Source organism: Pogona vitticeps, chromosome 5 (assembly GCF_051106095.1).
Source record: "Pogona vitticeps strain Pit_001003342236 chromosome 5, PviZW2.1, whole genome shotgun sequence".
Lineage (NCBI taxonomy): Eukaryota > Metazoa > Chordata > Lepidosauria > Squamata > Agamidae > Pogona > Pogona vitticeps.
The window spans coordinates 60,810,511-60,827,132 of NC_135787.1; the positions used below are offsets into that span (position 1 = coordinate 60,810,511).

At 41.6% G+C, this 16,622-nt stretch overlaps 2 protein-coding genes across 7 annotated transcripts in view; one reads left to right on the forward strand and one right to left on the reverse strand.

Annotated features, from left to right (window-relative positions):
* Positions 1–3,209: 3,209 nt before the first annotated feature.
* ING2 (inhibitor of growth family member 2) lies at positions 3,210–8,384 on the forward strand. The gene is made up of 2 exons (XM_020802976.3): positions 3,210–3,597; positions 5,260–8,384. Exons 1-2 carry the CDS (start codon positions 3,348–3,350, stop codon positions 5,928–5,930), a joined length of 921 nt encoding a protein of 306 aa, XP_020658635.2. The 5' UTR covers positions 3,210–3,347; the 3' UTR covers positions 5,931–8,384.
* A 2,749-nt stretch (positions 8,385–11,133) lies between these two features.
* Positions 11,134–16,622, reverse strand: part of RWDD4 (RWD domain containing 4) — a 73,956-nt gene continuing 68,467 nt past the window's right edge. For all 6 annotated transcript variants that reach the window (XM_078393893.1, XM_078393895.1, XM_078393894.1 and 3 more), the window contains 2 exons: positions 15,214–15,335; positions 11,134–11,891 (listed from right to left, as the gene is read on the reverse strand). In XM_078393893.1, the coding sequence (XP_078250019.1) occupies positions 11,653–11,891; positions 15,214–15,335 (361 nt within the window). In that variant the 3' untranslated portion in view covers positions 11,134–11,652. The remainder of the gene's footprint in view (positions 11,892–15,213; positions 15,336–16,622) is intronic.

Sequence of the window (16,622 nt, forward strand, 5' to 3'; positions counted from 1 at the left end):
ACATTTCTGGCAATAAATGGAACACCAAGAGCAGCATTTTGAGTACCACAATTTCCTAATCTTGTCCTTAGTGGAATGGAATAAATGTAACAGCACAAGGTGGGGTGGGAATGAAAGCTTTCTATTCATCTTGGAACAGTTCTGCATAGCAGTAATATCTCTGAGGTGGATCAATGACCCATGATCTAGCTGGGAAAGCTTTGTGTGCCTTTCCCTTTTCTAGTTCATATATAAATGGTTTTACCCAGGATTCTTACATCCAACTTACAGCCCTCTTAATAGTGTTTTGGAAGTGAGATATTTAAAGGGTGGTTTTACCATTGCTGCTCCCCTGCCAGTGAGCTTCTGTGGCTAGGTCGGAACCCATACTGTCCATCACTCTAGTCACTACATACACTGGTTTTCATGTTACAAGTACCAGTTCCTCCTCAGCTTCAAGGCCATCAACCACATACACAGTGGGGTCTTGACTTAAGAACGGCTTGAGTTAAGAACATTTTGACTTAAGAACCACTCTCATAGGAAAATATTGACTTGACTTACATACTTAGATTTGAGTTAAGAACGGAAAAAAACCCACGTGGGAGGCAGGGAAAGTGCAAATTTTGAACTTTCAGTTAACTGTTGGCCAGTGAAAAGGGTGCCTGTCTGCTTCCTCACTCCTCCCAGCGTTTAGAGAGTGGATTGGGAGACAGTCTTCGGACTGCCTGGTACTGCCTGGACTGTATTTTCCCTGCCTTCCCTGAACCTTTCTTGACCTAAGAAAAAAAGAAACAAAATATCCCCCTCTAGTGGTCGAAGGCAGAATAGCAGCTTCCCATTAGTTTCTATGGACGGAAAAGAGCAGATACGGATCAAATGGTTTTCAATGCATTCCTATGGGATATGCAGATTTGACTTGAGAACTTTTTGACTTGAGAACCGCCTTCCAATACGGATTAAGTTCTCAAGTCAAGACCCCACTGTAGTCATCATCAACCTCCCTGCCATAACAGACAGCAAGATCTCTCAAGATCTTAGTTCTCCCCCTCCCCTTCTGTTTATAAGAGTGTAATGTGATAAGGGTCAACAGCATAATCTCTAGACTTGGACCTATTTCATCAGAATCCATAACTTTAGGGATCTTTGTACTGTATTGGGGATAGTGAAATACTCCTTTGCTCCACTGGGCTCGGGGTCTTCCAAGAGGTACTGCAGAATCATCCATTATAGGGCACCTCCTCTGAGAGATGTCACCCAGTGGGTCTGGATCTCTGCCTTCTCTGGCCATTCTGGGGGCAGACTGTATATGGATACCCTTTCAAGTGAAATAAGCAGCACATTCACCGAGGGGAGAAGGACTTGTCATCCGCATTATTTGAACTCAGTGTGGTGTCCTGGTTGGATCCAGACTTCGGACAGTTCCCACCCAGCCATGAAACTCAGTGTGGTCACTTAGTCTCACCTTGACTTCCCTCACAGACTCAGGAGGACGAAGAGAAACATATTTGTGGCCTTGAGCACAATGAAAGAAAGGCGGGTCATAACGGGGGGGGGGGGGAAGCGCAGCAAATTCCTCAGAACACCTTGAAGGGATTCTAAAGCTCTTCAGAGGAGTGCTGAAAGAAAAGTGGAGTCTCCATCATCCCAGCCGTCTCGACTTTTCCCTCCATTACTTCCGTCTCGAGTGACTTTCCACGGCGCGCATTCTCTCCCAGCAAAGCGAAGCGTTTTTTATTTCCTATTGGTTAGGTCCGATGAGCGGGTGGGGCGGCAATTGAAATTTGCATAATATATGTAAGCCACACTGGTTTGCCATAAAAAGAGCAGCTGAGCTTGTGCTCTAAATTTCTCGCCCCCTCAAAAAAAAAAACACCATATAGACGGTTGTGAGGAAATGCTGTATTTCTGTGTTTTTTGTGTGTTGAAGGAAGGAGAAATAATTAATACTTAATTTTGTTCACTATAACTGGCAGTTACAATTACAGCTAGAGCTTTATAAGAGACTTGAGAAAGCTTTTTTTTTCGTAAGGCGTCCTGAATACCTGCTCTCTAGGCTACCTACGGAGGGCGATAGTTCCTCTTGGGCAGCGCGCCCGCCTAGGGGAAAGTCCCCGGACCCCGGGCAGAGAGTGCCGCGTGTTTCCCGGCACGCAACAACTCGTCTCGCGAGCTCACGTTACTTCCGCCAAGAAGCCCCCAGGGCAGAGCGGGTGAGTGCGGGAGGGGCCTCTCGTCACCTTAATAGTTACGCAGGTAGTGCGCCTGCGCCTCTGTGCACGGCGCACCAACACAACGGGGCTCATTCTTGGGACGCCCATCCTTTTCTTGCTGGACAACTCCGTAATTTTGGATGATGCACAAAGCTTGTTCAATGTGTTTGCCGCGCTGAGGCTACTACATCAGTATGCGGAAGCCTTATTCACACGACAGACTTCTAGATACCTCACTGTTACTCAAAGATCCCCTGGAAGCCCCTGGGAGAAAACTCTGAACTTCGTTCATAAGCGTCGTCGTGAGGGCGGGATGAAAAACAGAAAGACCCACATCCATCCTCAGGCCCTTGGAAGAACGACAGGCTAGAAACATGACAACACACACAGAGAGAGAGAGAGGAAAGACCGTCCACGACTCCATGTTGCGAAGCACTTGAAAGAAACCTTCCTTTCCCCCTTCTAAAGCCCATGAGGTTATCACTTTTCTTGTTCTCAGCCTCCCCACCGCGCGCAACTGTCTGCCTCTCGGCCCGCCGCTCTCTCTTCCACGAACAAGGCCTGGCCCCCATCAGGTGCATAGGAAAGGGTGAGGGGAGGCGGCTGCTTTTTACGGCTCCATTTCCGTTCCTCCTTTAAGGGGATTGGCTGGGGGAAAAGAGGAGGCGGGCGAAACATGCCGAGAGAGAGCGCTCCACCGAGACGAGGCACCGACAGGGAGGAGGGGGGGCCAAAACGGCCCCCAACGACGTCCCTTCGACGAAAGCTCCGCCTCTCGCTCCCCCTCCCCCGCGTGCCCCGTTTGTCTTCCTACGTGCTGCCCGCTCCGACCAATGGCATCCACTGTGAGGGGAAGGCGGGAGAATGCGAACCAGTCGCACCTTATAAGGACAAGGTTTGGCGCATGCGTACTTTGCCGGTCGGAAAAGGGGGTGCGCGGAAGGGAAAAGAGGCGGGGAGTTCCAAGTGAGGGAGGAGAGCCGCTGCTGCTGCTTCTTTTTCTCCCCCCCCCATCCGCGTCAGTCTGCCGCCGCCGATTAAAGCTGCCGCCGCCGCCGCGGCTTCCTCTCCCTTCTCCCCCACTTCTCTTTTACAGGCGGGATCCGTCTCTGCCGAGGGACCAGGAAGGGAGAGACGGGGGTGTCACGTCGCGTAATGATGTTGGGGTCGCCGGGGCAACAGCCGGGAGGGGCGGGGTCTGGGGTGGTGGTGGTATTGCCGGCCGCGGCCGCGGGCGCCGGCTCTGCCGCCGCGGCCGGCGGGGTGGCCGGCTTCCCGTGCGGCGGAGTGTCCGAGAGGCTCCTGGCGCGCTATGTGCAGGATTACTTGGAGTGCGTCGAGTCTTTGCCGCTGGACATGCAGAGGCTGGCCTCGCTCCTGAGGGAGATGGACACGCGCTGCCGGGGTGAGTTGTGGGGTTGTGTGTGTGTGTGTGTGAGAGAGAGAGAGAGGGAGAGAGAGAGAGAGAATGCGATGGAGGCGGGCAGTGATCGTGCTTTCGCCCCATCCTCTTCCAGTCAGCCGCCCTTTCTGTGGGAGGGGAGGGGCGATTCACAAGTCACTCCTCCCCTCGCTAGACGTTTGGAGGGGTGAGAGAAAATGGCTACCCTCTCCGTGCCTCCCCCCTCCATCAAGGAATACTCGCCTTGAACCTCGCTATGAACTTGAGGGGGGTGGTGGTAGATGAGTAGAGATGGGTGGCTGCTTCTGCTGCCCGTCATCACCCTCCCTTCCGTTCCCCCCCCACACACTCCTTTTCCACAAGTAGAATAGAGCGAGGTTAGGAGGATGCTTGCTGTCAAATATCTGTTTGAAGCCGTCAGGAATACATAGGGGGAGGGTGGGTTATAATACCTATAGGGGCAGAGATCCTTCTCCTTGGGTTCTGGTGACACTCAGCATCAAAGAGTGCCTGGAATAAAGGTCACTATTCACACACACACACACATCTTTCTTTACAACCCCCAATAAGCAAATACATTAGGCAGGAACGGTAGTCACTGGAGAGCCATTAAGCTTATGTGCCCTTCATTTCCCAAGCAAGGCAGACCAGGTTTAGCTAAGCAGGCAGACAAGTTCCAGGGCTGAGTATAAATCTGGCCCCTGTAAGCAGGCTGTACTTACAGTAGGTAAGGTGAGTAGGCAAGCCTCTTTTTGTACTAGTGGTTAGGCTGCCTAGGTGAAGAGCATATCACTCCTGCTATTCACCACAAGTCAGTTTCTTTATTCACATTTCACCTGTACTTGCAACTACTCTTGAAATAATGTGTTTTGTTTGTCCTTTTTTAGTGACTGTGAATAGTGAATAAATGGGTGGGATGTCGTTTTCTCTAGGATAGTGCAGCATACAAAAGTGGAGATAATACTTGAGTGACGAAGGTGGTGTTTTATATCACTTTTGCGCTAAGAATATGTGGTAGTGTCTTCCTTGTACATCTACTCACAGAGGCCAAGATTCAGTGGAACGTTTCCCTTGGATTGTGTTGCCTCTGTAAGAGCTAATGACTCCTCTCTTCCTTTTGCATTTCCACATGTACCTTAAAATTTGCTCTAGAAAGCTAGGAATGCCACTAGAGCAGTGTTTTCAAGTGGGAAGAATGTTGTGAGTATTGATGTTGGATACTGAAGTATACCACTGTACAATATGCAAAATGTAGAAAAAGAAACAGTTGACCCTTCCTCATTTCAGAGGCAACAAAAGGAATCTAGGAAAAAATAAGTTTCAGTGAATTCAGTGGGTATAATTTTACAGAACATTCATTAGTATTGATGAGTTCTTGTTCGGTGAAGTAATCATTTCATAATTTTTGTCTTATATGATAAATTATACATTAAGTCTCAGTGTCCTGGATAGCTTCTTATAGTTTTATTATATTTCACAAGAAACTTTTGACATGCCATGATTCTTAGTCCTAAAGTAGTGCAATAATATGAAAGCTGTACCCTATTAAACCTTTGCATATACTATCATTTTCATTTTATAATATAAACTGCTGGCCAACCTGAAAGCAGTGGCATCGGGAATTCTAGTTAATGATTTTTTAAATTTAATATTTCTTTTCAACAGAAGCATTGAAAGAAATTGATGAAGTGTATGAGAAATACAAAAGTGAAGATGATCCTGCCCAGAAAAAGCGTTTGCAGCAGCATCTTCAGCGAGCCCTTATCAACAGTCAAGAGCTTGGCGATGAGAAAATCCAAATAGTTACTCAGATGCTTGAGTTGGTGGAGAACAGAGCGCGGCAAATAGAGACCCACTCTCAGTGTTTCCAGGATCTATCAGACACTGAAAAGCCAGTTGAAAAGTCAAAAGTGGATCCATGTCAGCCAGAGAGATCTTCACGCAGGCCCCGTAGACAGCGCACTAGTGAGAGCCGTGATATATGCCATATAGCAAATGGAATTGATGAATATGATGAGCAGCCACCTAAAGAAAAGCGATCTAAATCTGCTAAGAAAAAGAAACGTTCTAAAGCTAAACAGGAAAGGGAAGCCTCACCAGTAGACTTTGCAGTAGACCCTAATGAACCAACTTACTGTCTCTGTGACCAAGTATCTTATGGAGAAATGATAGGGTGTGACAATGAACTATGTCCCATTGAATGGTTTCATTTTTCATGTGTTGGACTCACTTATAAACCAAAGGGAAAATGGTATTGCCCTAAGTGCAGAGGAGACAATGAAAAGACTATGGATAAATGTACAGACAAATCAAAAAAAGATAGAAGATCAAGGTAGTCAATGCTCTAAATGCATTGACAGCTGTATGATTTTTATTAAAAACTCTTTAATAAGGAGGGTAGTATTTTAGAGTAATGCATAAACTATGCAATAATTTTTAAAGTGTGTAGAAACTAAATGGTGTGTTAATAGATGTTGGTACTTTTTGTGCTTTTCAATATTCTGCACTAAACCAAATTCTCCAAACAGGGTCACATGGGAGTAATACAGAGGGAATACAAGAGCTCTTGGTTCCTCTTTTTAATTACAGAATTATGGTGATGCCTAGTGGGAATGAATTGAGGGGATAATCATGCCAAGATGTGTGTATCTATTGCAGTTGTAACTTTTGCCCATTGTAGTTCATTCTCTTGAGAACATGTTAGTTCTATGATGCTTTTAGTTTTCAGGGTCTTACAGATGATATTTGGAACTGGGATTTTCAGCTTGGCTTTACATTTTAAGTCTTTGGAAGTGAAAAACACATCTTCCCTAACATGTTTGCAATATAAATCACTAACTTATTTTATGTCAATTATATGGTGAGTTTCAAAGACTGTTTAGAAAAAAATATATTAAATAATTAAATAGTGATGGTTGTGGAGAGGTCTACTCAGCATTATTATTGCAGTCTTGCACTAAGGCAACTTGGGTTTATTTCCCATTGTGTTCTTTGACTTTTTACCTCTGTTGTACCATCTTGTTAGTGACTTCTTGGATGATGGAAGTTTTAAAAGTCCAAAGGATGTGTAAGTAAGAAGTTCAAAGGTTGTGTAAGTAAGATGTTTCAAGCTATGGATAGATCATCAGAGTGTTTGCCTGGCTTTCTTGTTTTCCATGATTTTAGAGCTGAGCAATGTACAGTACCACCAAAAAGTAACAACTGCCATCTTAGAGAAGAAGGATACAAAAGATGTAGATGTATTAAAAAGAACTATACCTCTCAAATATTGCAGCTCTTAGTAAAATCTTAACCATAAGAAATCAGAACATCTGTTTACAAGACATCTAAGACATCTGTTTAGAAGAGACAAGAATTCAAGCTGTTTGAAAACTCAGCATTAGTAACCTATTAGTATTTCTGTAAGGTTTGTATAATAGGCTACATCTAATTGGCAAAGTGTTGAGACATAATTGGTCATATGCGTGATTCTACACCCAGCTGAGTAATAGAGATGTGTTCCTGCTCTTTATCAATTATCCACAATTACCTGCAGCAAGTTAATTGAAACTTTATAGGACACAAATAGGATTCCAGCCATTATTTCTTTAATGAAGTATTTCATGTCAAAATATGGCCAGCTGAAATCTTGAGCCAGCCCCATTTGCCTTATATAATGCCATAGCTTTTACAGACAGTGCATTTCTCCAGCCCCACTCCATTTTGCTTGCAGATAACTGTTTACGGTGTTATAATGTCAGTGTGAGCTAATAGCAGTATAGTAGAAGAGAGAGAAATTCCAGTGTTGAATTCTTGCATCTGCAAGAGCAAACACAATAATTTATGTAAAAAAAATTAAGATCTCATCAATTTTCAGTGACAAGTTGTGATGCAGATATTTCACTTTAAGATGTGTCAATGTATTAATGATGACAAACCAGATACAACCAACTTAACTGGGAATGGCTATTTTTGCGCATCTAGATTGTCGGCTGAATTGTTACTTCTGTGCTTGTTTATCTCAACCTCAAATGGTAGCCCATGAACATCATGTTTCCTGATTAATCATGAACTCTCTTCCCAGTAAAATTAGAGTAGCTTTCTTCCAAGAGTATCATGGGTTCTTTTGTGAAAGGGAAACTAATTTCAGGTTGATCCTGTAGCTGTATATGTGGTTTTATTTTGAATATCTGCTTTCCCCGCCCTCCACTATTTTGAAAAAGAATCATGTAGTAGGGAGGAAAGGTAAGTTCTAAAGTAATAGCATGCTGATGCATTTTCCCATCTCTGGATGAATGATACAAAAAAAGTGTATGTTTTACCATAATTTTTATGCCAGCTGATTGAGTGAGACCTGGAAGGTCCAATTGACTGCCTAAGACCATATTCTACATCTTCCATAAAACAAACTGTATATCGGATCTGTTGTAGCCACAGTAATTGTGCAACTAGATAATGGTGTGCATTAAAATACTGTATATCCACAGTTCCTAAACTGGAATGTCCTGATGAGTGTCTACGATGCCTTTGTCTTCTCTACTGCCAATGGAAACCCATCTCATAGGCTTATCTTAGTAAACTGATAGCATTTCCAATTTTTGAGAAACGGTCTCATTGCTATGAACTCCTATATTGATTTTTAAATGATTTTGCTTGCTGTGGTTTGACAATCACCCTCTTGGTTCCCAATTTTGTAAGCCATGGCACATGCAAATAAGAAACGTGCCATGAGAGTGTAATAATTATTTGGATCTGATCTTTTGCATGCAATGGCTTATAAATAAAAACCATTTTGGTTGTAAAAATAAAAAGTTTATTGTATTTTCCCTTAAAAATACTCTCCTAGGCTGGGACCCAAAGAACCCTGTGTGTACAGCACATGCCTCTGTCCATTTCTGAGGACATTGTCAGTTTTTCTCTTGAGACCACAGCCTCTGTTTGTTACAGAAAGTTCCTTTTTAGAATGTTTCTAGATACATTTAGGGGGCATTGGCAGCCTGTGGTCTCAGTGAGGAACTTACCTTGAAATGATGGGATGAGGTACCCTTCCCTTGCTTGGACTGCAGCCTCATGTTATTTAGTGTGGGTTTGGGTGAGACTGAATGTCCAAGTGCTTGCATAGAACACTATGAAAGCCCTTTGCCATAGCCTTGCTTTTATATGTGACAAGAATGTGGAACAGTAGCCATGAAACAGCACAAGATGCACTGAAGTTCTGATGAGCAATAGTATATTTGGCATGACTAATGAGGTTGCTTTTGTCCTCTTTGGTTACCTCTATATGTGTTGCGATTTCCTCTGAAGTCCCTATCCCCCCAGGCCTTCACAAGGTTCTCGCTCTTCTTCTTTCTTTGCTGCCACCAGATATTAATTCTTTAATATCAATTACTTACAGAGACAAGTGTGCTGTTCAAAACATAAGTCATTTATTTGATCAGGGAAGTAAATAAACAATGAATATTCATGGTATAAATCACAGGCTGCCAATCACTTGTATTTGAATAATATCGGATATAACTTTAAAACTCTTTTAACCCTCTGTTTCAATTATCATTCTTACAGATCTCTAACTCACTTTCCAGACACATTCAGGTTACACACAGTCTCTCATTCTCAGAAAATCTCTCAGACTGCATACACCAGTCTTTATATCCAGCTCCCTCCCCCTTTGGCTCCGCCTTCCGGCCACTCATAGGCTCCCTCTTCAATGCTCTGCAGTGACAGACAGGTGAGGGCAGGGCTGTTCGCTACAATATGATATTCACCAACATCTTTTAAGTTCTACAAATCATGAATGTATGCAAGAGTCCGGCAACAGCAAGAAGCCTTGTAAGGCCAGGGTAAATCAGGGCTCTGACAAGTTAACATTCTTCTTTTCTTGTTTCCTTAAACGTAGCAACATATTCCATAGGAACAGGAAGGAGGGGAAGGTAGCCAGCAAATGTAATTTAAATAACTGAATGCACTGTGTTCTGTGTTGTGCTGCACAAACCTATTAAAAGTTAGCTGTACATGACAATGTAACAAATGGTACAGTGAGAAATATGTATTAATTTTAAAACAGTATGTATATTAAAATACTGAAGGTGCTTGGTGGAGTCAAAATATGGTAGCATATTTCAATAAACATCAGAGAACTGGAATCATGTCATCACACAGCAAGTACAGTCGTGCCCCGCTGGACAATTACCCCGCTCTACGACGAATCCGCATTACGTTGACGTTTTTGTGATTGCAAAAATGATGGTTTAAATGGGGGAATTTCACTTAGCGATGATCGGTTCCCTGCTTCAGGAACCAATTTTTGCTTTACGATGATCAGCAAATAGCTGATCGTTGGGTTTCAAAATGGCCGTTGGCTGAAGAAAATGGCCCCCTGCTGTTTTCTAGGACAGATTCTTCGCTTTATAGGCACCGAAAATGGCCGCCATATGGAGGATTTTTGCTGGACGAGCAGGTTTTTTTTCCGTTTGACAGTTTTTTTTATTTTGTTTGATGGTGTTTTTGCTCTACAGTGGTGCCTCGCTTAACGACGATAATCTGTTCCAGGAAAATCGCTGTTAAGTGAAAACATCGTAAAGCAAAAATAAAAAACCCATTGAAACCATTCAATGCGTTCCAATGGGGTAAAAACTCACCGTCCAGCGAAGATCCTCCATATGGCAGCCATTTTCGCTGCCTGTATAGTGAGGAATCCGTCCCTAGAAAACAGCGGGGACCATTTTGAAACCACCGATCAGCTGTCTAAAAAACATCATTTTGCGAAGAATCGATTCCCGAAGCAGGGAACCGATCGTCGCAAAGCGAAATTCCCCCATTTAGACCATCGTTTTAGATCATTATAAAGCGGATTCTTCGTAATGCAGGGCAATCGTTAAGCGAGGCGCCACTATAGAGTGATATCGCTGGAACGAATTAACATCATCAAGCGAGGCAGCACTGTACAGAACCAGTACTGCCTTGGAAAGCGGTGATTATTCCACATATAGTCAGCTGTATAGAAAGACATGGCTAAGTACATGCGCCAGTGCATTTATACAGAGAACAAGTGAAGCCAAGATAATCTTTAATCTTAGAAATGCAGAGTTGAAAGGGATGCTATGGATTATGTAGTCTAGCCTTTGTCAAGGAGGCACAGTGAGGAATTGAACTCCAGATGCCTAAACCACTGAGCTATCCTGTTGTAACCAAAGAAAGATGGAAGCAAAGGCGCCCATTTTTAAAACTCAGAAGCCTAATTCTAGTTGTTAGTCCCAACTAGAGTAGATCCACAGGAATTTGATAAGTCAGCAGTGCACAGATGTAAATTCCTTTTATTCAATGGGTCTACTTTAGCATTGCTAACAATTGGATTTAATCCACAGTTTGTGATATTTATACCAACTGAATTGGGTTAATCTAATTAGTTAACAATTAGATAATAAAATGTCACTAAGAGTGATGTATGAATCTTACCTACATTTAGCATTTTAAAAGAACATTGTATTGACAATACCAATTTATCTTGGTAATTTTAATTAAACAATTTTTGCAATAAACAGGTCTTAAAATACCAATAGCTCATTTGAAGCTTCATGTTTATTATATCAATTTCAAAATGGAATCATTTCCAGCTATCATGAGTAAACTCTATAATCCTTTTGCTGCTTTTACAATATCTCGTCAAGCACACATTATTTATCTGTAATTCCAAAGACATTTTAGACCCTCTTTAAAAAGGGTTATTGTGATCCTATTTCTCTATTTGCTAAAAGATTTTATCTTGTGTAGGTTGCAGCAAGTCCTTGGAACTGATAAAAACAGCACCAGTGATCCAAGTGTGTTATTTAACCCTCACAGTTTATTTTACTTAAAAAATATTTGGATCATTATATATTAGCTCTTGATAACATACAAAGCTATTCGCAAGATGATATTTAGAATTTTGTTTTAACTAGGGGAAGATTCCAACTATAAAATATTTTATAATGACTCTCACAACCAATAGGTGTGTTTTGTCTTTATTCTTAAAACACTGGATCTAGCACACAATTTTCATTCGCTTACACTGAGTTTTTCCTCTCTCTGACAATGTGGCTTTTAAGTGCCTTCAGGCTCCTCTTCGCTGCTTGAGGATTCTTCTCCAAACAAATCTGTTCCTGGGAAAGTGGCGGCAGTGTTGACACTTAACATTTTCAAAGTGATGAGAGTAGGGCTGTCACTGAAACCTAAAAGAATTGACTTTCTATCGAATGCAAGTGTCATGCAGGAGATTTTGCTGTCTGGTGTAAAGATGGATATAACAGTGCCCCTTTCCAGGTCCCAGAGACTGACCTCACCTAAGGGAGGAAACATACATAATATTGAATTGTGTCTTAATTCCTGGACACCACACTGAAATGTCTGTTCTCTTTTCACAGCTGCAAAACATATGTTTCTTTATGCATTTGTCACCTGATATAGCTTCCTAACATTGAATAATCTAATCTGTAGAATGTTTAGGCTAATTCATTTCTCATGATACTTCTACAGTGAAAACTTCCACCTGGATTCCACATCAGAATTTGAAATAAGCTGTTCAATAACTAAGTTCAAGTTTATGAAAGTGCATAGTTGAATCTAAGTACATTTATGAAATTATTTGGAGAAAAAGGTGTCTGCGTTAAGCTTGTGTTCCCCTGTTTAACAGTTTCAGCCTGACACCTTTACTCCTGTATATTATTTGGGTATGCTGTCTTCTACTCAGGCATAATCCATATTTTTTTAAAAAAATTGTGTGTGTGTGTGTGTGTGTGTGTGTGTAAAAATTTGTTTAAATATTAAAGTGGCAATGCTACTAAAAACATAAAATGTCAACTACAGTCATGTGAAAAAGAAAGTACACCCTCATTGAATTCCATGGTTTTATATAATATATATATATATATATAATATATATATATATAATAAAAATCATCTGATCCTTAGCAGGTCTGAAAATTAGGTAAACACAACATCACATATGACATATTACACTGTGTATGAAGGAATGGAGAGTATAAGTGTGCCATCCCTAGCTGTGGAGGACGTGGGAAATGGAGAAAAGACAAAAAAGGGAGAGCCTCACATAAACGAAATGACAGTTAAAGAAAAGGCGGGAGAAGTAGAATCAAATGAAAGCGGGAAAAACAAAGGTCTGTTTGACAGAGGAATTGATAGAAGGAATGGGTGGAGCAAGAAGTGTCAGTTTGGGAGGAGGATATAAATGAGGAGGGAGTGAGATGGTTTAGTAGTGTAGTGGCAGATTCTGAGAGAAAAAGACAAGAGGAACGCAAGGAGGTGTTTGAGAGAATCCAAACACAGAGCCTTGTGAGAGACTTTCCAAACCTCCAGGTGTTATGACTTTTTGCCAGACCCAGAGACAGAGAAAGAGAGACCAGCCCATTACGTGACCAGAGAATGGGCAGTGATCGTTGCACCCCGCGAATTAGAGCTACAGCGTGAGTCGGAGGTCTCGCATAATCCGTTCCACGACAAACCTGATGAGAGAGGGTGGGTGCGGCACCCATGCTGTGGGACAATTTGTGCACTGCGGAGCACCCCTCTCCAGAGACCAAAACATCAGGAATGGTGTGGGGGGTCCCGCCGCTGAGTCCTTGGGGCTATGAGAAAAGTTTTGTTTCTGATAGTTGTGGCTTGTTGCCAGAGTTGAAAGGTTTTGATCCCATAAGTGATGTGCTGGTGGATGTAGGTGTAAATAAAGAAGAGAGTTTGAAAGTTATCAAAATGACTCCTTTGTCATTTCCCGCTGAAACTGAGGGGCTGCCCCAACAGGGAGATGAACCTATTCACACTGTGTCATGATTTATTTAAGAATTCAAAGAGGGTGTACATTCTTTTTCACATAGCTATATCTACTCCAGCCTTTGGCAGAGTTTTCTTTCCTTATGCACAAAAGCTGCTGGCTCATGTATGAGCCAGGATGTAGGGAAATGTAAATGAGAAACTGAGATGGATATTTGGAGGGTAATGCCATAGCCTCTGTTATTACTCATAGTGGGGACAAAAGATTTGAAAGAGCTCACTGTGTTTGACTTGCAAAGGAGAGTCTGAGAATACACCTAAGGCTAACATTTCTTCAGACTTGTTATTTAAAATATGATCCCTATTCAAAATTAAATTTAAATTTTAAAATAGTTGCCATATAGCTATAGGAAAAACGTTATTCAATTAGCCTGAATTTCTTTTTCTGTGTTGTAACTGAAGATAGAAGACAGTTAAAACTGTCATAAAGTGAAGTGCTGAAAAAGTGATTAATCCAGAGGCAGTTTTTACCTTTCTGTTCTGCAATGGAAATACGATTTTTTTTAAATAGTGAAGAAGGTGGACTTGGTTTTGGAATTATGACATTAATCATATTGTCCTCTTTATTTACCTCTTGAATCACTGATGAGAATATCACATCTATAAAATTATTTTGTTATAATGGAACATGCTTCTGTTTTAGCAAATTGTTCTTTGGCTGCATCCTACAATCAACTTTGGTTAGAATGTTTTTCTAATATCATGGCAGGCAGAGCTCTTCAGTCTAAAGGGCACATAAGCTTATGCAAAAATATAAAAATATACCCATGGTTTATTACTATGGTTTGCATTCCTTTAAGTAGGAAAATACACTTAAACATAGTTAATAGCAAATTAAGCATGATTTAGAAATAGATCCTTGCCAAACAAATCCTGACTAGTTCATAAGATTTGGGTTTTGTTTTTCAGTTTTTACTATGTATAAATTTCCTGAACCCTAACAAATCCTGGATTACAACCCAAGAATCCACTTTTATGAATATTCCAAGTCTTATACTGAACATTTGGGGACGTGGTGGCGCTGTGGGCTAAACCGCAGAAGCCTGTGCTGCAGGGTCAGAAGACCAGCAGTCGTAAGATTGAATCCACGCGACGGAGTGAGCGCCCATCGCTTGTCCCAGCTCCCGCCAACCTAGCGGTTCGAAAGCATGCAAATGCAAGTAGATCAATAGGGACCACCTCAGTGGGAAGGTAATAGTGTTCCATGTCTAACTTGCGCTGGCCATATGACCACGGAATATTGTCTTCGGACAAAATGCTGGCTCTATGGCTTGGAAACGGGGATGAGCACAGGCCCTAGAGTCGAACACGACTGAACAAAAATTGTCAAGGGGAACCTTTACCTTTTATACTGAAAATTAAGACAGGTTGAATTTGCCTGAATTTTGATTAGTATTTTGCTGTAATCCTGTGAAAGAACTGTGTCAAATAGACAAGGTAGGGCATATTGGGTACTCCCAGCAGTTCTGTATGGCAAGTTGAAAACTCCCTTTGGAAAGTCAGTTGCCAGTACTTCATTGCATTGAATTGATTGAAACCAGCGTTCACTCTAAGCTGTGCGGGTGCATGGTTGCATGGTGGTGCATCAGTGCTGCACACCCATAGCCAGTGTTGCTGCTCAATTGGTTCCAGTAATGGTTGGAAACACCACCACCCCATGTACAGGGCAGAGGCCCAGCTCAGCATTGGTGGAAAATTAGAAGGAACGTTGATTATAACCTTAAATAAATAAATAATACTTCTAAATGTGATGTCAAGGATTTATGTTTTCTCGCCCCTCTCCAAAGGCTTCCACTTCAAAACAAATGCTTAACAAACCTGCTAGCAGGACAGCCTTTGTTTCATCTAAAATGTGCAGTTTGCTCTTCACACTAAGACCGAGACCTTCATAACCTTGAAGTAACTTGTGTCTGTGCTTAAATGGATCCCAAAGCTTTAGCCTGGAAATCAAGAAATGGAAACTTCATCAGGTACCTTGCACAAACAGTTTCTGTAAACAAATGATGAAAAAAAATATTTATTATTTATTTAAAACATTTGTATCCTGCCTTTCTCCTTTAAAAGAACCTGAGGCAGCTCTTTTCAACCCGGTCTTCAGAAAGGAATTGTGTATTCTAATTTTAGGGATATTAATGGTTCACCTATATGGAATAACTAATTCTTACAAAGTCTGGATCACTTTTTCATGACTTATTTATTTCAAACTAACTTCATTCCATCATTTTCAGTTATGATACAAACGTCTGTTCAGTGGTCATGTACACAAGTAGCTTTCAAGGAATTGGCCCATGTCACTTCCTTGGGTCTTTTTAAGAAGGAAGGTGGGGTAAAAATAGTTTAAATAAATAAACAGAACTGCCTAACTGATTGAGAGATCATTTGACCAAGCAACAGAAAATAAGGACAAGCTTAGCGAAGTTAACAACACTGCAAGTAAAATGGACAATCCTGTCCTTCCTGATCATGTAGATTAAACAAATTTTGTCTACAGTTCTTCAGGGGGGCTATGAGACACACTGCAAGCTGTAGTTTGATCCGTAGGAAACAACTTTTGAGAGTGCTTCCAGGTGAAGGTTGTGGCGGACAGCCAACACATCACTCCTGTCAGTCATTTTAGAGCTCTAGTACAGGAGCCTATGACAGGACAGGAGGGGCAGAGTCAACAGAACTGTGTGTGACAGGGAGTCAGTTAGGGAAAAGATGGTGAAGCATTTAGAAAGTTAGGGAGGAGACTGTGAAGTGTTTAGACTAGATATTGGACAGTTGGTTAGTTAGAGAATATTAAAGAGTTAAAAGGAATTAGAAGTACATTGACAGTCAGAAAATATTGAGATATTGATTAAAGTAAATGAGTACAAGCAAGCTTATAAGTAATCAAATCTACGTTTAATGAATGAATGATAATAGAACATCCATGATTTTCCTTTTGTGATTCACTTATTTATCCTTAAATAAACCTTGTTTTATTTGGCAGCAAGAGTGTGAGACTCATAATTGATATAGTGAGGATAATATCCTCTGGTGGCAGCGAAAAAGGGGAAAAGGACAAGTTGTGTCCAAAGGTGGATCTGGGTGAGGGGCAAAACACACAGCGGTCACTGGGGATGCGTGACAGAGGTCTCCTAGAACTGAATATTAAAAAGGCATTATGTAGATATTCCATCACTTCATCAGTTAGGTAAAAATAATATTAGGAATGGGCTGGAATGTTCTAACAAGAATGGTCT

Bases quoted from the DNA above. Each gene is read 5' to 3' on its own strand.
- ING2 (XM_020802976.3), top strand. From the start codon at position 3,348: ATGATGTTGGGGTCGCCGGGGCAACAGCCGGGAGGGGCGGGGTCTGGG. The intron at 3,598-5,259 runs GTGAGTTGTGGG...TCTTTTCAACAG, and splicing joins GATGGACACGCGCTGCCGGG to AAGCATTGAAAGAAATTGAT.